This window comes from Notechis scutatus, chromosome Z (genome assembly GCF_049901735.1).
Source record: "Notechis scutatus isolate UNSWTSFEM ecotype Mainland chromosome Z, rNotScu1.2, whole genome shotgun sequence".
Lineage (NCBI taxonomy): Eukaryota > Metazoa > Chordata > Lepidosauria > Squamata > Elapidae > Notechis > Notechis scutatus.
The window spans coordinates 17,696-38,967 of record NC_142025.1 but is presented as its reverse complement, the minus strand read 5'-3'; the positions used below and the strand labels follow the sequence as shown (position 1 = coordinate 38,967).

At 48.5% G+C, this 21,272-nt stretch overlaps 1 protein-coding gene across 1 annotated transcript in view; it reads right to left on the bottom strand.

The window, feature by feature from the left end:
* LOC113423574 (unconventional myosin-Ig-like) overlaps positions 1-21,272 on the bottom strand; it is a 56,559-nt gene that overhangs the window by 34,776 nt on the left and 511 nt on the right. Inside the window, 8 exon segments of the mRNA XM_087946000.1 lie at positions 909-1,115; positions 2,442-2,452; positions 2,455-2,557; positions 6,236-6,337; positions 8,249-8,302; positions 8,957-9,122; positions 12,014-12,107; positions 15,570-15,778. Of these exon segments, the coding sequence (XP_087802126.1) occupies positions 909-1,115; positions 2,442-2,452; positions 2,455-2,557; positions 6,236-6,337; positions 8,249-8,302; positions 8,957-9,122; positions 12,014-12,107; positions 15,570-15,778 (946 nt within the window).

Here is a 21,272-nt window from a genome sequence, read left to right as displayed (position 1 = left end):
TGGGAGTTCTAGTCCCACGTTAGGAATGAAAGCCAGCTGGGTGACCCTGGGCCAATCACCAGGAGACTGGGAGTTCTAGTCCCACGTTAGGAATGAAAGCCAGCTGGGTGACCCTGGGCCAATCACCAGGAGACTGTGAGTTCTAGTCCCACGTTAGGAATGAAAGCCAGCTGGGTGACTTTGGGCCAATCACCAGGAGACTGGGAGTTCTAGTCCCACGTTAGGAATGAAAGCCAGCTGGGTGACCCTGGGCCAATCACCAGGAGACTGGGAGTTCTAGTCCCACGTTAGGAATGAAAGCCAGCTGGGTGACCCTGGGCCAATCACCAGGAGACTGTGAGTTCTAGTCCCACGTTAGGAATGAAAGCCAGCTGGGTGACTTTGGGCCAATCACCAGGAGACTGTGAGTTCTAGTCCCACGTTAGGAATGAAAGCCAGCTGGGTGACTTTGGGCCAATCACCAGGAGACTGGGAGTTCTAGTCCCACGTTAGGAATAAAAGCCAGCTGGATGACCCTGGGCCAATCACCAGGAGACTGTGAGTTCTAGTCCCACGTTAGGAATGAAAGCCAGCTGGGTAACTTTGGGCCAATCACCAGGAGACTGGGAGTTCTAGTCCTGTCTTAGGCATGAAAGGGGGCTGGGTGACCCTGGGTCAATCACCAGGAGAAAGAGACTTATAGTCCCACCTTAGCCAAATAAGTTGGCTGGGCGTCTTTCAGCCAACCACTTAGAGATATGAGTTCTAGTCCTGTCTTAGGCATGAAAACCAGTTGGGTGACCCTGGGCCCATCACCAGGAGACTGTGAATTCTAGTCCCACGTTAGGAATAAAAGCAGCCAGTTAACCACCACCCAAATCCCCCTAAGACCACGGACGGCGTCATATCCAGATAAACTCTGTCGTTACCTTGGCGCAAGCATCCCGCGCGTAGTTGGCTTCATCGCAACCGTGGCCTTTTTGGATCACCTCCCCACCACCCGTTGCCACCGTCCGATACAGGAGGGTGTTCAGGAGACTCTCCGGCTCAGTGGAAGTCAACTCCGCAAGGTAGGAGACCAGTTGTGGGTCTTCGATGGCCACCTCGTCACCAGAGTAGATGAAATTCACATTGCCCTGGGAGTTCAGCAGACGAAAAGATCCATCAGACATCAAATACAGCTAGTCCTCGACTTGCAACAGTTCGCTGAGGGACCGTTCGAAGTTCCAACGGCACTGGAAAAAGGGACTTAGGACTGTTTTTCACACTTATGACCGTTGCGGCATCCCCCAGGTCAGGTGATTTACGCTCACTTGCTTGACAACTGACTCGCATTAATGGCAGTTGCAGCGTTCCAGGGTTATGTGATCCCCTTCTGACAAGCAAAATCAATGGGGAAGCCAGGTTCACTTAACAACCATGTTACTAATTGAGCCAGTTCAGTTAACCCATGTTCGGTAAGCATTGGGTTAGCTCAATTAGACAGGAAAGGGTGAGGAAGAAACTCAAGATTGTCTCGTCTTAATTTTCTTCCGTATAAAAGGAGATGGGAAGTATCTCTTTCAGTTTTCAAGATCACGCTATCAAACCCTAATATATCAGAAAGTAATGGTCTAGTCCAGGGGTGTCAAATTCAAGGCCCCCAAGCCGGATCTCGTCCACTGAGGGCTTAGCTCTGGCCCACCGGGACATCCTGGAAACAGTGAAGGACCGGCCCACGGTGGCCCTTGCGAGCTCCGTTTTCGCTAGCAGAAGGTTGCAGAAGGCCTTCCCAGCCGAAAAGAGGGCTCGGGAACCCCGTTTCCGCTGGCAGACCACTCAGGCCACCATTACAGGCACCCCCGACACAAATGATGTCAAGAGGGCCATGCCCACCCTGGACATGCCCACAGTCCCCCCCCCCAAGGTCAACCCCAAGGGTGGGTTGCTACCGGTTCACACTGGTTCAAGTGAACCGGTTGTTAATTTTATGGACAGTTCGACGGTTCACACTGGTTCAAGTGAACCGGTTGTTAATTTTATGGACAGTTTGGTGAACTGGCAAATCCCACCCCTGGTTGGCCCCGCCCACCTCTCCTCTCCTCTCCCAGGAGTCCCCGCGCAGCCCATTTTGGATCTCAGGTAAGTGCAGGGCCTGAAAGGAGGATGTTCCGGAAGGCCAGCCTCCAGGGCACGGGGAGAGCAAATACCTCCCCCTCCCAATGGCCTGCGTTCGCTCTCAGGGTGGTGCAGGAGGCCAACTGGGCCACACCTACCAGGGCCATGCCTGCCCAGCAACCGGGCAGAGAACCGGTTGTTAAATTATTTGACCAGCCTATTCCTGGTCAAACCCAACCCTGATGCATCCCTCAAAGAAATCAAGTTTGACACCCCTGTTCTAGCTGTTCCCCTGATGTTGGTTTCCTGACCCCGGCCCACCTCGAAGGGAGGGCCAGTAAAAACGTCAAAACCACGTCGTTTACCAAGTGTAAATGGCTGCCAGGATCTTCTGCACAGAATCGATCTCTTCCGAAGTAAAACCGATCACTTTCATGGCGTCCAAGACAGATTGATAGTTGCTTTTCTCACTCTCCAAAGACTTGGGAGAGGGCAAGAAGGTTCAAGGCCAGAGAACAACCAAAGGGATAAAAATAGGAACAAGAATTAATCGGGAGGCCTTGGCTACTCACCATAGTCCTCGGTGTCAACTCATAAAATATTTCTAGGGTCTTTTTAGAGTTGCCAAGAGCAAGGGGGGAAAGGAGTTTGAAAGAGCAGTGTGGCTGTTTGGAAACCGCAAGTGCATTCCATACATAGTTTTTCAAAGAAGACAACGGTAGGAGGGTTAGATCTTCCCTCCCCTTTAGCAGCCGAATCGTCATCTTCTGAACCCAGCTCCCGGCGCTTCCCCGTGCAGGCAGTCCTCGAACCTATGACCCCAATGGTGCCCCCGATTCCTGTGGCTAAGACGTTCATTCCAGGAGGTCTGTCCTATTTTATGACATCTCCTGCCCCATTTATTCAGGCAACACCTGCTGTTATTCAACGAGTCCCCCTCGTTGTTAGGCGAGTTGTGTGTGACTACCACGACCGTCGTAAATACGAGTCTGTGGTCTCCCATGAGGGGAGCCGAATGTCAACCCATAAAATATTTCTATGGTCTTTTTAGAGTTGCCAACAGAAAGGGGTGGTGGTGAAAGAGCAGTGCGGCAGCTTGGAAATCAAAAGTGCATTCCATAAATAGTTTTTCAGATAGTAACTAGGTGACCGAAGTTTCTGCCGCACAAATATCTAACTGGAGAGCATGATTGATGACTCTGGGCAATGAAGATGTCCCATTGGAGAATATGAATTACGATACACCCAGAGGGGTGAGGGGAAAACCAGGGTCGAGGGTGACAATGAATGATGTGCCTCAGAGTCTGCTACACCCAGGCAGTGCCGGCATGTTAACTCCCAATAAATCCTTTGGAAGTTTTGGAAGTTTGGCTCGAGACTCAGGATTGAAATGGAGGGTAACTACCGGAATCCTGACACTCGGCTTACTTACGACCACAATTGAACCTGAAATTTCTGTGGGTGAACAAGACAGAGGTTAATTGAATCCTGCCCCATTAATAACCTTTTTTTTCCTGCCGTTATTAAGCGAATCCTTGCAATTGTTAAGCTAGGAACACGGTTGTTAAGTGTGAATGCAGCTTCCCCTGTTGAATTTGCTCATCAGAAGGTCATGACAACGTGACTCCCGGGACACTATGACCGTCATAAATGTGAAGCGATTGCCAAGCTGCTGCATTTGGATCGCAGGACCATGGGAAGGCTGCAAGCGGTTGGTAAGAGTGTAAAATGGTCACGGGTCGGTTTTCTCAGTGCCCATTCTCAAATGGTCGCTAAATGAAGCATTGTAAGTTGAGGACTTCATGGATTCGTGCTCGAAAAATCCCGAATGCTTATTCTGTTTTACTGAATGCCTTTTTTGTTTATAAGGCAGTCCTCAGCTTACGACCATAATCGAACGCCGGTTAAGGTTCGTAAGTCACAGCAGGCATTAAGTGGGCAGGAAAGATCGTAAAGTGAAGCAAAACTCACTTAAGGAATGTCTTACTTAGCAACGATATTTCAGGGTTCAACTGCGGTCATAAATCGAGGGCTACCTGTAGAGTAGTCCTCAATTAACGACCACAATCGAGCCCAAAATTTCTGTGGCTCAGCGAGACGTTTGTTAAGTGAGTTTTACCCTATTTTATGAATCTTTTTTGCCCCCGTTGTGAAGTGAATCACTATGGTTATTAAGCGAATCACGTGGTCATTAAGTGAATTGGGCTTCTCCCATTGAGTTTGCTTGTCAGAAGGTCGCAAAAGCGGATCAGGTGACCCCCCCAGGACACAGAGACTGTCGTAAGTATGGGTTTCCAAGAGTCTCAATTTGGATTAGGTGACCACAGAGATGCTGCAATGGTCGTAAGTGTGAAAAACGGTCATAATTCATATTTCTAATGCCATTGTAACTTTGAAATGGTCCCTAGATGAACCATTGTAAATCAAGGACTAGCTGCCCCGGTACAAATATTAACACATACAAACACAACTTCAGAGATTTCTGCAGATTAACTGAGAGGCATTTAGAGCCAATCCTCGACTTACAACCATTCGTTTAGGGACCGTTTCAAAGTTACAATGGCATTGAAAAAAAGCAAGTTATGGCCGTTTTCGGGATCAAACTTTAGACCCTTGACAACTGGCTCGTGATACTAATTTCACAGGAAAGTCATAAAACGGGGCAAAACTCACTTAACAACAGATATTTTGAGCTCAATTGTGGTCATAAGTTAAGGATAGCTGTCTGTGGCCTGGGTTCATATTTCAGGGGGTCCTGGATTTATGACCGGGATGAAGCTTGTCCAGGGATGGGATTCAAATTTCTTAACAACCAGTTCTGTGAGTATGGCCTAATTTATGGGTGTGGCTTGGTGGGCATGTGACTAGGTGGGCGTGGCTTGCTGACTGGGTGTGGCTTGGTGGTCATGTGACTGGCTGGGTGTGGCTTGTATGTAAATATTGTAACTATTTATGTAAATATTGAATTTTTTATGAAAAAAAGAGCAACTTATACCCAAAATCAGGCCAGGCAGGCAGGCAGATTGAGTTGCTCACAGAATCACAGATTCACTCAGAGATCTATCTTTCTGCCATCGGCTGCCTGAGTCTGCACTGAATAATAGAACCTTCAGTCCTAAGGGAGGTTCGGCTGTGCTTAAAAGGGCATGGCTTATATGTAAATATTGTAACTATTTATGAAAATATTGAATTTTTTTATGAAAAAAAGAGCAACTTATACCCAAAATCAGGCCAGGCAGGCAGGCAGATTGAGTTGCTCACAGAATCACAGATTCACTCAGAGATCTACCTTTCTGCCATCAGCTGCCTGAGTCTGCACTGAATAATAGAACCTTCAGTCCTAAGGGAGGTTCGGCTGTGCTTAAAAGCAGAGCCGAAGATCAAAAGATTAGCTAGAAAGCAAGAAATCCCATGATTTCCTGCTTTCTAGCTAATCTAAATCTCCTGGCACAGCTAATAGTCAGAACAGCTGATGATTGTGGGGGGGAGGAAAATTAGCAATTTACCAAAAATTAGGCGAAGGCATAAGGCAGGCAAGTTGGACGATGTACATGGCAGGTAAGAAGCGAGTTGGCGGGGCGGGGAGAGGCGGGGCCAGCCAGTGCCGCTATTTGTCGGTTCTCCGAACTGCGCAGAATCGTAACAACCACTTCTGTAGAACCAGTCCAAACTGGTAAAATCCCATCTAGTCATAAATCACACGGTCGTAAAAGAATTGGCCACACGATCAAAATTCAGGTGCATGGCAACTGACTCGTACTTATGACGGTCATACAGTCATGGGTCATTAAGTGAACGTCAACATTCACCATGTCAGCATGATTCTTTTGACAAGCAAAGCCCATGGGGAAGCTGGATTCACTTCACAAGCGGGCTACTAACTGAACAAACTGCGGCGATTCACTTAACAACCGAGGCAGGGAAAGTCATAAAATGGAGCAGAATTCACTTAACAACCTGTCTTGCTTAGCAACAGGTATTTGGGGCTCAATCGTGGTCAGAAGTCTACCTGTACATTCATCTGCTACTTCGTCACATTTTCTAATATCCATAATTTTCTGTGATTACTTTCCTCTCTTGTTTACTGAACAATCCACGTTTCTCTATTTCTTCTTCTCCCCAGAAGGACTTGCCACTGATTCCGTGGTGCGGTACTTACCCTGTCATTACTACTACCACCCTCCTTGGTAAACCTGTAGGCCGTTGGGTCTCCAACCAGGTGGAGAGAGTCCAGCTTAGCGTCGGAGGCACCAAGAAGCAACTGGAAAAAAAAATAACTCAAATTATGATTCATTTAGTGACCGTTCGACATTACAACAGCACCGAGGAAAGTGACCTAGGACTGTTTTCACACTTATGACCATCGTAGCATCCCCGTGGTCATGCGAGCAAAATTCAGACCCTCAGCAATGGGTTCATATGTGACAGTGACAAGCCCGGTCAATGAAGAAGCCGGATTCACTTAACAACCCTGTCGCTAAGTTGACAACTGCAGGGATTTTCACTTAACCAATGTGGCAAGGAAGGTCGTAAAATGGAACAGAACTCTCTTAATGTCTCACTTAGCAACCGTTGTGGTCATAAGTTGAGGAGTACCTGTAAAAGCAGCCTATCTCAACGGCTCTTTCTTGGGTGAATTTGTGTCTTGTCTTTAGTCCTCCAATGAACTCTCTAGGATGAGGGAGGACTAGATTTCACTGGCCTTCAAGTTGCCAACGTTGAAAAAAATTGACACTAAACTATCCCGCTTCCTTTGGAAGATGCCATAATGCAGGTTGGTCTCAACTTACGATCACCATTGGGACCATTGTTAAGCAAGACCGTCATTCAAGGACTTGCGCCCGAGGTCGTGCCCTTTTCTTCTCCCTTGGCCACTGTTGTTTAGCAAATCCTCACAGTCATTCAATGAATCACCCAGTTGTTAAGTGATCGAAAAGCTCAACATGGAGATAATTTTCCCTGGGGAGATCGTATATTAATTATTTTTAGATATCTATTAATTAGTTGATCGAACCGTTAAGTAAGTTAAGGAAGATGGGAAACATGGAACACGGTCCAGATTCCCAGGTGGGAGGGAGGGGCTGCATCCCAGAGGAGCAAAAAAAAAACCCCATCCATTTTAGAGATTTTGTGTATGAGAATGAGGGCGAAGACAGTTCCTCCTCAATGGTTCCCAGGTGCCGTTTTATGCTGCAAGTCAGCAAGATTCTGTCTTTAGGTGAGCTTCAATACATATCGGCTTACAATCTTCATTTAGTGACCGTTCAAAGTTTTTCAAACTTACAATGTTTGCAGCATCCCCATGGTCGTGGGATCAACATTCAGTTGCTTGGTAATTGACTCATACTTATGACAGTTTGCAGCATCCCAGGGCCATGTGATCCCCTTTTATGACCTTCTGATCGGCAAAGTCAAAGGAGAAGCCAGATTCACTTAACGACCGTGTCACAAACTCAACTGCTGCAGCCATTCAACTTAATGACAGGGCCCAGAGAGATCGTAAAATGTGACAAAACTCGCTTAACAACGGACTGCGATGGGAATCTTGGTCTCAATTGTCATAGTTAAGTCGAGGACTATCTGTCAAGCAAACTTTTCTGAACAAGTTCAATGTGTCTTTCTTGGTTTGTTTTTTCCCCCCAGCTCAATCACCCCCTTAAATCTAGCAAACATTGAAGGATCCTGGAATGATCTCCCTCTAGAGCAGTGATCCCCAACCTTTTTGACGCCGCGGCCCGGTACCGGCATCAGCTGGGCGCCGCCATCTTCTTTTGATGAAAACGTGCTTCCGGTGAGCTTTCTGCCCGGAAAAGCTCACCAGAAGCACTTTTCATGAAAAAGATGGCGGCGCCCAGCAAGCCAGCGCCCGGTAGGAGTTGTTCAGCGGACGGTACCGTCCCGGACCGGTGGTTGGGGACCCCTGCTCTAGAGGACACGTGATGAGATCTCGCCTGGACACCGCAACGTTCCCAAGGAGTGAGAGTTTCAGGGAAGGACAACTCCATCGAAGAGGGTAAGTCCATGTTCCAAACTGAGGAAGTCCTTGGACATCTCAACTTAAGACCGCAGTGGTGTCATCCTGGTAGGATCTGAACCTGATCTAGAAGATTCTGGATCGACTGATGGACAGAAAGAAGGACCTTTACGGGTCCTCGAGTAGAAGTCAACTCACCTGGTAGAAGGCATGGAAATTCCTCTCGCCTGGTTGCTGTTTGAGGACTCGTGACTGCAAGAGAAGGAGAAGAAGATCTGGAGGACTTGCTCGGAGACACACTTTGGTACCCAAAGCCAAACACATCATCTATGGCAGCTACAGAGCCCAGATCCCACCTTCTGAGGGTCTCATGTTGAAGTCCACTCCAATTAAATGATGCCGGTTGGGGGATTCTGGGAATTGAAGTCCACCCCCTCTTAAAGCATCCAGCCTTCCACAACTTCCCAGGGGGAATTTTCACCCTTCCCGAGCCTCCGTGAGGGCTCCGCACTTACCTGGCATCCAAAATGGGCTGAATGGGGACTCCTGGGAGGGGAGGAGCAGGGTGGGTGGGGCCAGCCAGGGGTAGGATTTACCAGTTCGCCAAACTGGTAATTAAAAATGATAAAATTACCTATCGGTTCGCCCAAACTGGGGAGAACCGGTAGCAGCCCATTCCTGAGTCCATCCCTCTTCAAGCACTGGGGCTGGAGCATTCTGGGAATTGAAGTCCTCCCCTTTTAAAGCATCGGGAATCACTTATTTCAAGATGCCCCACTTCTCCTCCATCAATGTGGATTTTGGGGTGAGTTATTCTGGTCTCTCTCTCTCTCTCTCTCTCTCTCTCCCTCTCTCTCTCTCTCCCCCTCCCTCTCTCTCTCTCTCACACACACACACTGACTGTACCTTTTCCAACAGGTAGTTGCTGATGTGTCCCCCGGTGGGATCTCCCTTGAAGTCAAAATTGATGTCCATGTATTTTCCAAAGCGGCTGGAATTGTCGTTGCGGTTGGTCTTGGCGTTGCCGAAGGCCTCCAGGACACCGTTGGATTTGAGGAGAACATTTTTCACCCTGTAGAAAGTCCAAGGAACACCAAAAAAAAAAAAAAATGACTTGGGGGGCAGTGGTGAGATGTTACCTGATTTGGTGAATGCACATGTGACTAAGGCATGTGACTAAGATTGTACAAAGCACTGGAAATAAGATAAGATAAATTTAAGATAAATTTATTGTCATTGTACTTAGAACCTGAGAACAACGAAATAAGGTGCTCTTTCACAACATACAACTGAACAACACCAAAAGACATATACAAATAACAATGTAAAACAAATTAAAACAATTTACAGTTAAAAACTATACAACCAGGATATATATACGTTAAGACCACCAGATTCATAACTCTGCATTTAACCTGATCACAGCACTTGGGTAGAAGCTATGTTTAAATCTACTTGTCTTAAATGGAGCCTTTAGAAGCTCACCTGCTTTATTTATTTGATTTATTTGACTTGTCAATTGCTTACAAGGTAATAGGTACAAGTATAAACCTGAGTAAGAATACAGAAAAGAGGTACAAATAAATGGGGGACAATAGGACAGGATCGGTAGGCACAATGGTGCACTTATGCACCCCCCCCAAAGATCTCTTAGGAATGGGGTGAGATCAATCGTGGATAGTTTAAGGCTTTTTGGACCTCAGGGACCACCAAACTCATAATTTTAAATCCCGCGGACCACTAATATGAATCTAGCATGCCTCTCGCTGAAGCGCCTGGACTCCCACTGACGGGGTGGGGTCCTTCAGGCACTTAGCTTGGCCGCCTGTTTCTGCAACCTTAAATACTGAAAAAGTCATTTGGACCCGTTTCCCATAGAAAACAAAAATCCAGGACCTCTCACCTCTCACCTCTCTCTCTCTGCCTTTTTTTCTTTTTCTCTCTCTTTCTCCCTTTTTCTCTCTCTCTTTCTGTCTTTTTTCTCTCTCTTTCCCTCTTTCTCTTCTCTCTTTTCTCCTTCTCTCTAATCTCTCTCTGTATCTTGTCTCTTTCCCTCTCTTTCTTTCTCTTTTTCTCGTTCCCTCCCTCCCTCTCTCTTTCTCCCTTTCTCTCTCTCTCTTCTCTTTTCCCTTTCTCCCTCCTTTTTTCCCTTTCTCTCTCTCTTTTCTCTCTCCCTCCCTCCCCCCTCTCTGTCCTGGGGGTGGGGGAAAAGGAACCTCTGGACTGGTGCTGGGTGGTGAGAATCTGACATCCGGAGGCCGACGAGCCACGTGCTGAAGACCAGATGGCTGACGTGGAGCCGGGGCAACAGGGTGATACAGGCAGCAAGTGGACTTATGTGCGTGGGAGATCGCAGCATCAGAGCCCTTGCCAGGTGCATCCCTCCTCATGCGCATCGGTCCATCTGCTGCCGGTATCACCCCAATTGCAGACACGGGTGTGCTGCGGCCCATCGAAATTTTCTCACGGACCATCATTGGGCAGTGGCCCACCGGTTGGAAACCATTGGCTTAAGGTTAAAGAAATGGGGGAGTGCTGGCATTGACCACTCTGTGGCGGAAGTCGAACTTTCTGCAATCCAGTTTGGAGCAGTTTACATTGAGTTTGTACCCGTTGTGTGCTCTTGTGTTGTTTGTGGTTGCAGATAATTTTTGTGTACTACGCTTAACTCCAACTGTAGGAGGTGTAGTTCTAGGTTGTCCAAGCCCCAAAATTTCAGGCCTGGTGATGTAGGGTATTCTGTTGCAAGCGGAGGAGCGTACTACTCTTCTTGTGGACTCGCTCAATTGTACTACTTACAATTACCTTACTTTCCAAGTCAGCAACGGTAAGTAGAACAACAACGAGCGGGGGGAATCAGCTGTGCTGCACAATTAAAATGTGCTACAAAGCAGGAAATAAAGCAGCTGATTGTCGGAACAACCGGTTCGCGGAAACCGGTCCAAACCGGCAGCATCCCACCATTGCTTGGTGGGACAGGCAGGAGTTACATCTGGGCTTCATGGGGATTTTAGGGCTCCCCCTGACCCCTCAATGAAGCCCTCCACCAGCCTATTCCACTTCCTCTTTGTCTCTCCTACCTCGCAGGGTTGTTAGAAAGAAGATTTAAAAATGATGGCAGATCAGATATTTACTTTTATTTCCCATATTCCCGGTTCTGGAATGGTAGTTTGTGACCTTAGCAGCTTTAAAGAGAGCCCGGGGGATTCTGAGAGTTGAAGTCAATAAAGCTTCCTGACTGGAGGATTCTGGGAGTTGAAGTCCACTCCTCTTAAAACATGGCAGCTGGGGAATTCTGGGAGTTGAAGTCCACCCATCTTAAAGCTTGAGGGTTGGAGGATTCTGGGAGTTGAAATTTATCCCTCTTAAAGCATACCAGTTCCGGGATTCTTCCACTCCTCTTAAAGCATGCTGGCTGGGGGATTCTGGGAATTGAAATCCACAAAGCTTCCTGGTTGGGGAATTCTGGGAGTTGAATTCAACACAAGTTGCCCAGATTGTGAAACAAATGGATAGATTGATTTTATATATATATATATAAATAAATAAATATAAAACACCTCTATCCAACTAGTCCTCAACTTACGACAACAATGGAGCCCAAAGTTTCCCTTGCTAAGTGAGACTTAGTGTTAAAATGAATTTTGCCTTTTCTTGCCATTGTTGTTAAGTGAATCCCTGCAATTGTTTAGTGACTCACCGTTTTTAAGTGAATCAGGGCCTTCCCCATGGATTTCACCCATCAGAAGTTTGCAAAAAGGGATTGCCTGACCCCGGGACTCTGCACCCGTCATAAATATGAACATCCAAATGTAAACCATGTGACTGGGGCTGGGTGGGATGCTACAACAGTCATAAGTGTGAGAAATGATGCTAAGTCCCTTTTTCCTTGGTAGCTGGTAACTTCGGACAGTCACAAAATGAACTAGTCATAAAGCAAAGGACTGCCTGGGATAAACTTACCTTTCCACTTCGGCCCGCTGGCTCGGATTGGTGATGGCGGCAATATATTGCATGATGTACTTGCTGGCTTCCGTTTTTCCGGCTCCACTTTCTCCTAAATAGACACCGGGATAAAAATCAGCCATTCCGATTTAGGAATGGCAGGATCTCGGTGAGATGGAAGGCGGTGTGTGCATGTGTGTGTGTGCGTGTGTCTTTCAGCTCCCCTCTGTGGGATCTTGAGCGGTGGCGGAATTCAAAATATTTTACTATGTGGGCGCGTGCATGGAGCCTTCTAAAACGGGCAATTTTAAGCATGAAAAATTATCTTGCTGTCAGCGCGGCTGAGGAAAAGAGCTGAGGCGCGGTGATCCACTCTGCCACGCCTGTCAACTGAGGTACAAACAAAGGAAATATAGGACAAAAGGGCGGGGGTGAGTGGGCGGGGCCAACAACTGAGCGGCGCGACGGGATTGTTTGAACCGCTGAGAACCGGCAGCATAACCACCACCGATCTTGATGGGACGTCCAATGGATGTCAAGTTCTCCTCAGCCCACCACGGACACATCTTCCCCCAGGACGAACAGTCTCCCGCCGGGTCCTTTGCGGATCTTCTTCTAACCGTGTCCCCCGTTGCAACTCAGAGTCCGTTCCACTTCGGGGCAGGTTGTCCTCCTCAACTCTTTCTTTCTCCCCCCCCCCCAAAGACTGTGGACTCGCATGAGGGAGCTGGGTTTTGGGGGGACGACAGATGAATGGTGGGGTCCTTGGTGTTCCCTCCGAGCGGGGTGCATTTCTTGCAGAAGTTTCATGACTCAATGAGGGAATGTCATCAGGGCTAGAAGGGAGGAGGAGGAGGAGGAGGAGGAGGAGGAGGAGGAGGAGGAGGAGGAGGAGGAGGAGGAGGAGGAGGAGGAGGAGGAGGAGGAGGAAGGACTGACTGGAGTCCTGGCTACCTGCTGAGCTGGGTGGTTTGCTTGAAGACATTTTATGTCCCAACTAGGAAATGTCATCATGTCTAGAAGGGAAGATTGTGAGGTCCTGGGTGCTCTCCATATTTGGTTCTTTTCTCAGAGACGTCTCCTGACCCAGATAGGAAACAGAGGGCTAGAAGGGAGGAAGGAAAAGGAGCGGAAGGAAGGAAGGAGGGAAGGAAGGAAGGAGGGAGGGAGGGAAGGAAGGAAGGAAGGAAGGAGGGAGGGAGGGAAGGAAGGAGGGAGGGAGGGAAGGAAGGAGGGCGGGAGAGAAGGAAGGAAAGAAGGAAGGAGGAAGGAAGGAAGGAAGGAGGGAGGGAAGGAAGGAAGGAGGGAAGGAAGGAAGGAAGGAGGGAAGGAAGAAAGGAAGGAAGGAGGGAGGGAAGGAAGGAAGGAAGGAGGGAGGGAAGGAAGGAGGGAGGGAAGGAAGGAAGGAAGGAAGGAGGGAAGGAAGGAGGTGGGAAGGAAGGAGGGAGGGAAGGAAGGAAGGAAGGAGGGAGGGAAGGAAGGAGGGAAGGAAGGAAAGAAGGAAGGAGAGGGAGGAGAGGGAGGGAGGGAAGGAAGGAAGGAAGGAGGAGGGAGGGAAGGAAGGAGGGAGGGAAGGAAGGAGGGAAGGAAGAAAGGAAGGAAGGAGGGAGGGAAGGAAGGAAGGAAGGAGGGAGGGAAGGAAGGAGGGAGGGAAGGAAGGAAGGAAGGAAGGAGGGAAGGAAGGAAGGAGGGTGGGAAGGAAGGAGGGAGGGAAGGAAGGAAGGAAGGAGGGAGGGAAGGAAGGAAGGAGGGAGGGAGGAGGGAAGGAAAGAAGGAAGGAGAGGGAGGAAGGGAAGGAAGGAAGAGGCGGACTGTGGGGTCCTTGGCGTTCTCTGAGCTGGGTGCTGTTCTTGCAGATGTTTCTTTATCTAATTATGCAAAGTTATCAATGATTAGGATTGATAAGGATTGATTAGGGTTCCCTATTTGGGTCATGAAACATCTGCAAGAAAACCACCCAGCTCCAGGAGCACCACGGACCTGCCAGTTCTCCTCCTCCTCCTCCTCCCCACAAACCCCACTTCCTTCTAGCACAGTTGACGTTCCCTAGTTGGGTCATGAAATGTCTACACACCATCAATCAATCAGAAAACAGCTGGATGGGAGCTTGGAGGTCATCTAGTCCAGCCCCCTGTTCAAGCAGGAGATCCTTACATAATCATAAGAGTTGGAAGGGACCTGGGAGGTCATCTAGTGCAACCCCCTGCTCGAGCAGGAAGCCCTTACAGAATAACAAGAGTTGGAAGGGACTTTGGGAGGTCATCTAGTCCAACCCCCTGCTCGAGCAGGAGACTCTATACTATTTATTCCAGATAGTATTTTCCTAAAAACACTCCCGTGAAGAAGCAGCCACAACCTCTGGTGGCTGTTCTCCCTGTTTGGAAGTTTCTCCTTCATTCTGGGTTGCTCCTCTCCTTGTTTAGTTTCCATCCAGGGTTTTTTGTCCTGCCTTCAGGGGCTTTGGAGAATAAGTAACCCCGCCCTCGATGCAGGACTCCAGGTGTGACTTTACTAAGTGGTAGCGACACTTCATTTGAGTTTCTATGCCTCTGTTTAGACAGCCAAGGATTGTCTTAGCTTTTTCGGCTGCCGTCGCATACGGCTGGCTCAAGTTTAAGTTGTAATCCGCTCGGACTCCAAGGTCCATCTCGCAGTTAGGCCAGGTTTCACCTAATCTAACCAAAGGTGCAAGGACTCATAACCAAAATACAGTGGGACGAACCTGGTAAAGATGGGATGGACTAGTCAGTGATCCCCAACCTTTTTACGCGCGGCCCGGTACTGGCATCAGCTGGGCGCCGCGCCGTACCGGCATCAGCTGGGCGCCGCCATCTTTTTGATGAAAAAGTGCTTCCGGTGACCTCACCGAGCATTCATCAAAGATGGCGCCAGCTGTGAGCTTTTCCGGTAGAAATGGCTTTCTACCCGGAAAAGCTCACTGAAGCGCTGGCGCCGCCATCTTTTTGATGAAAACGCCTTCGGTGAGCTTTCTACCCGAAAAGCTCACCGAAGCGCTGGCGCCATCTTTTTGATGAAAATGTGCTTCCGGTGAGCTTTCTACCCGAAAAAGCTCACCGGAAGCACTTTTTCATCAAAAAGATGGCGGCGCCCAGCAAGCCAGCGGCCCGGTAGGACTTGTTCCGTGGACCGGTACCAGTCCGCGGACCGGTGGTTGGGGACCCCTGGACTAGATGACCTCTGAAGTCCCTTCCAACTCTTGTTATTCCATAAGGTATGGTCTCCTGCTGGTGCAGGGGTTGGACTAGATGACCTCAGTGGTCCCTTCCAACTCTTGTTATTTTGTAAGGGTCTCCTGCTCGAGCATGGGGTTGGATTAGATGACCTCTGAGGTCCCTTCCAACTCTTGTTATTCTATAAGGGTCTCTTGCTAATGCAGGAAGTTGGACTAGAAGACCTCTGAGCTCTCTTCCAGCTCCATTCCAATTTTGACTTGAACCCGCCTCTGTAATTCCCGTTCAAGCCAACCTCCTACTTTCCAGATTGAGCTGGTTGTTACGATTGGGTAACAACCCTTTTTTCGGACGGAGAAAGAGAGATGTGGGGGAAACCCTACCTGAGATGACCACACAGGTGTCCATGGCCCGTCTCTTCATGGCCTTGTAGGCTGCATCAGCTACGGAATAGAGGTGAGGCGGCCTCTCATAGAGTTCCCGACCACGGTAATGCTCGATTGTGTCCTTCCCGTAGAGTGACAGAGGTTTGTATGGGTTGATGGAGACCACCACTTCCCCGATGTAGGTGTAGATGCGTCCTTTCTCAAACCTGGTTTAGCCAAAGGGGGAGACACGGTTAAGGAGGCATCTCGGAGGCTTACGGGTTGACCGTGTTTGGAGGTGAGGAGAACGCCACATGCCTAGCATCAAGGGGACAATATTTCAAGTGTTGTGGTGTTTTGTGCAGGACCAACAGTCGCTCAATTTTTCCATGGTGAGTGAGGGAGAAACTACCATGGCATTCCATGGGTTAATGGTCCTCACTGTGAGGAAATCCCTCCTTACTTTTAAGTTGCTCCTCGCCTGGATGGATTTCCATCAGAGGTGGGATTCTACCTGTTCGGGACGGTTTTATAGAACTGGTTGTTACGATTCTGCGCAGTTCAGAGAACCGGCAAATCACATCACTGGCTGGCCCCTCCTCCCCACCCGTCCCACTCAGGAGGTTTTCCTGAGGCCCAATCAGGGGTGGTATTCAGGGGGCTGGGGGGGAGAAGTGGCCTGAGAGCAGAGCTGAACCTTCCTTAGGATTGAAGCTTCTATTTTTCAGTGCAGACTCAGGTAGCAGATGGCAGAAAGGTAGATCTCTGAGTGAATCTGTGATTCTGCGAGCAACTCAATCTGCCTGCCTGCTTTGATTTTGGGTAAAAATTGCTCATTTTTCAACAAAAATTACAATATTTACATACAAGCCATGCCCAGCCAGTCATGTGACCTCCAAGCCACACCCATGAATTGGGCCACGCCCACAGAACCGGTTGTTAAGAAATATGAATCGTATCCCTCCTTCTTTGCTTTGGAGAAGAGGGGGGCCTCTCTTCCTATGGGAATACGGGAAAGACCCCTGTGATGGCGAATCTATGGCACAGGTGCCAGAGGTGGCACGCAGACCCCTCTCAGTCGGCATGAGCACCATTGCCAGCTACTCTTCTGGTTTCAGGTACGTTGGCTAGCTGTCTTCAGAGGCACCAGAGTGCTGGAAAACAGCCTGAAAATCAGCCCAAAAGTTGGCTGTTCTTTGGGCCATTTTTGGGCCAAAACCAGGGCATTTTCCTGGTTGTTTTCTGGGCTGTTTTTGGGCCATTTGGGGGCAGTTTTCAGGGTATTTTTAGGCTGTTTTGGGGCAGTTTTTTTGGCTGTTTCTTGGGTCATTTTCCAGGGTGTTTCAAGCCGTTTACAGACTGCCCTCGGGCCCCAAAATGGCCTGAAAAAGGCTTGGAAAATGGCCCAAAAATGGCCTAAAAGCACCATGGAAAAGAGCCAAAAAAACCCAGGTCATTTTCAGGCCAAAAACAACTTGAAAATGGCCAAAAACAGCCCCCCAAAACAGGCATGCATGCACCGGGCCAGCTGGTCTTCAGTTTTCTGGCACTCCGGCTCGCACGCATGCATGTGCATTCTGGTTTGGGCACTCGCTGCTGAAAAGGTTTCCCATTTCTGCCCTCGTCCCCTGGTGGGGAATCTATGGCACAGGTGCCAGAGATGGCACGCGGAGCCCTCTCTGTGGGCACGCACACTATTGCCCCATCACAGTAGGCCATAGGATGGATGTCGGCAAGCCACAGCCTCTTCCGTCCCTCTGCTGCGGCTGCCTGTCGGGTGATCCCATCTGCTCCTCGCCCTGCCCTCACAGGCGGGGTTCAAATTTCTTAACAACCGGTTCTGTGGGCATGGCCAAATTCATGGCTTGTGGTCATGTGACTTGTGGTCATGTGGGCATGGCTTGCTGATTGGGCGTGGCTTGGTGGTCACATGTCTGGCTGGGTGTAGCTTGTATGTAAATATTGTAAATATTTATGTAAATATTAAATTTTTTATTTAAAAAAGCAGCTTTTATTTATTAATCAGGCAAAGCCTGCAGATGGAGTTGCTTGCAGGATCACAGATTCACTCAGAGATCTACCTTTCTGCAATCTGCTGCCTAAGTCTGCACTGAAAAATAGAAGCTTCAGTCCTAAGGAAGGTTCAGCTCTGCTCGCAGGCCACTTCTCCCCCCCGCCCCCAGTGTTGACCTCTCAAAGACTCCTTTGGGGTGACTGGGAGGGGAGGGGCGGGTGGGAGGGAGGGGCGGGTGGGAGGGAGGGGCAGGGCCAGCCAGTGGCATGATTCTCCAATTCTCCGAATTGCACAGAATTGTAACAACCAGTTCTATGGAACCAGTCCGAACCAGAAGAATTCCACCCCTGCCTGCCCTGCCCAGTCACCCGCAAAGGAGTCTTTAAGGGTTGAACCCCGGGAGACATGGGGTTTGCTCTGCCTTCTGTGTTTTCACCCCACACCCAAGTGAACCAAACAGGCCAGGATTTCCCTCCCCATTAAGCAGCCCCGCTGAGCCCATTTGCAAACTCTACCGAGTACGGCTCTAAACGTTCAGCTCGTGTGTCCCTCTTGGCCAGTGACATCACCACGGTGGCCGCGGGGAAGGGGCATTCCCTGTGTGCTCCACTCTCGCCAGCCGGAGGTGAGAGAGAGAGAAAGAGGCAGAGAGAGAAAAAGAGAGACAGAGAGAGAAAGAGACACACAGAGAGAGAAGGGGAGGGAGGGAGGATAAGAGAAAGACAAAGAGAGAGAGAGAAAGGGAGGGAGGGAGGAAAAGAGGAAGACAGAGAGAGAGAGGGAGGGAAAGAGAGAGAGAGGGAGGGAGGAAAAGGGAGAGAGAGAAAGAGAGAGATAAAGAGAGGGAGGGAAGAAAAGAGAGAGACAGAGAAAGAGAGGGAGGAAAGAGAGAGAGAAAAAGAGAGAGAGAGAAAGAGAGGGAGAGAGAAAAGAGAAAGACAGAGAGAGAGAAAGAGAAAGAGAGGGAGGGAGGAAAAGAGAAAAACAGAGAGAGAGGGAGGGAGAGAGAGAGAGAGAGGGAGGGAGGAAAGGAGAGAGACAAAGAAAGAGAGGGAGGAAAAGAGAGAGAGAGAGAGAGAAAGACAGAGAGGGAGGGAAAGGGAGAGATAAAAAGAGAGAGAGAAAGAGAGAGGGAGAGAGAAAAAGAGAAAGAGACAGAGAGAGGGAAAGAGAGAGACAGACGCAGAGAGAGAGAGAGAGAGATGGGGAGAGAGAAATGATATTACAAAAGTTTTTGTTATTGTTGCTAAATGTAATATTTCAAAAGCAGGAAAAAAAACCTAAGGGGCATAAAAATGCATTTTTCATGTTTTGTTTTTGGAACAATTAGCTGAACACAGCCTTGTTTAACCATTATTTTAGGTAGTAAAACCTCATTATTCAGGTTGAATTGCCATGTTGGTATTAATAAATAATAATAGTTAAATAAATAAATTAATTAAATAGTTAAATAAATAATTAAATAAACAAACAAACAAAAATAAGTGGCTTTTGGGTTGCAGTTTGGGCACTCGGTCTCTAAAAGGTTCACCCTCACTGCCCTAGTCCTTCTGTCCATTACACAAGACAGGAAATCCTCGACTTATGACCATTCATTTAGTGACAGTTCAAAGTCGCCGCTGCACTTAGAAAAAAGGACTTACAATCATTTCCTGCACATTTCGAAATTCAGACAGCTTGGCAACTGACTCGTATTTATGACGGTCACCAAATCCCTGAAGAGCAATGTCAACAGGGATTTTATTAGGTTCACTTAACGACCATGGGATGAACATTACCACTGCAGGGATTCGGTTAAGAATGATGGCAGGAAAGGCCGTAAAGTGAGGCAAAACTCATTTAGCAACTTATCTGGCTCAGCAATGGAAATGCCAGACTCCGAAATTTGCGGTTGTAAATTTGAGGATTACCTTTATAAAGGTAATATACATCTGTCCACTCACTTAACAACGGTGGCAAGAAAGGTAATAAAACAGGGCAACATTCACTTTGGACTTCCTTCTTGCTTAGTGACAGAAATTTGGGGCGCAATTGTGGACATTAAGTGAGGACTAGCTGTAGAGTGGTGATATCTACTCATCCATCTGTCTGTTCGCTTAAGAACAGTGGCCCAAAACAGGGCAACATTCACTTCGCACTTCCTTCTTGCTTAGCAATGGAAATTTGGGGATTTCTGGACATGAAGCGAGGACTACAGGCAGTCCTTGACTTATGACCACAATCGAGCCCCAAATTTCAGTCATTAAGTGAGACATTTGTCCATTGAGCTATGCCCCATTGCACGACCTTCCTCGCCACTGTTGTTAAGTGAATCCTGGCAGGTGATAAGCTAGTCACCCGTTGTTAAGTCAATCGGGCTTGTTGGACGGTCGCCAAAAGGGATCACGTATCCCTGGGGACATTGCAACAGTCATAAATACGAGTTGGTTTCCCAAGCGTCTGCATTTTCATCCTGTGGCCGCCAGTGTTGGTATGCTGCTGGTTCATACCGGTTCAAGCGATCAGGTTGTGCCGGTCAGAAGTCGGCGTGCCCAGAGAACCGGCAGTAAAATATTTTGAATTCCACAATTGGCAACTCGATAGTCATGTGAAAAATGCTCCTTTTTAAATCGGTGCTGTTGTCACTAAATGGTCGTGTGAAAAAAAATCTTTTTTTTCCAGCGTCGTCATAAATTGGGGCACTAAACGAAGCGTTCTAAATTGAGGACTCGCCGTATCAGTACGGGGGAGATGAGGGAGGAGGGTTGATGAAAATGGGAGGAGGAAATCAAATTAAAAAAAGGTGATGGAAACGAGAAGCAAGGACAGCTGGCCTCCAAATGATGCCTTTCCTGCTTTCAAAATGAGCGACAACTTTGAGTCATTTCAGGCCTTTTGCTTCCTCCGACATGAACAGCAGCTTCCTCCCTCTTAAGGACGTGTCGCTTCACAAGACTGTCCCCCCCCTCGCAGAATAAACCCGGTTGGTTGGAAAAAGGGTTGACCCGATGTTAGTTTAGTTGCCGTACAGCGACTAAATTATGAAGGGAGGACTTCAACTCCCAGAATTCCTCTGCCTGCATGAAGTCCAGAGATGTTAAAGCATGGCTGGCTGGGGGATTATGGGAGTTGAAGTCCTTCCTCTTAAAGCATGGTGGTTGGGCGATTTTGGGTGTTGTAGTCCTCCTGTCTTAAAGCATGGTGGCTGGGGAATTATGGGAGTTGAAGACATCTCCCCCTCTTTAAGGATGCCAGATGGGGGATTCTGGGAGTTGAAGTCCTTCCTCTTAAAGTATGCCGGCTGGAGGATTCTTGGGAGTTGTAATCCACTCATTTTCAACTCTGCTGGCTGGGGGATTCTGGGAATTGGAATCCAGCTTTCATGCCTAAAGCAGCATTAGAATTCCCTGTCTCCTGGTGATTGGTCCAAAGTCACCCAGCTGGTTTTCATGCCTAAGGCAGGACTAGAACTCACTGTCGGCTAGTGATTGAATCAGAGTCACTCAGCCGGCTTTCATCCTTAAGGCAGGACTAGAATTCATCACCTGGTGATAGACCCAAAGTCACCCAGTATGATTTCTTGCTTAAGGCGGGACTAGAACTCACTGTCGCCTGGTGATTGGCTCAAAGTCACCCAGGTGGTTGTGATCCCTAAGGTGGAACTAGAACTCACAACCTGCCAGTTATTGGCCCCAAGTCACCCAGTTAGGCTTTCCTGCCTAAGGAAG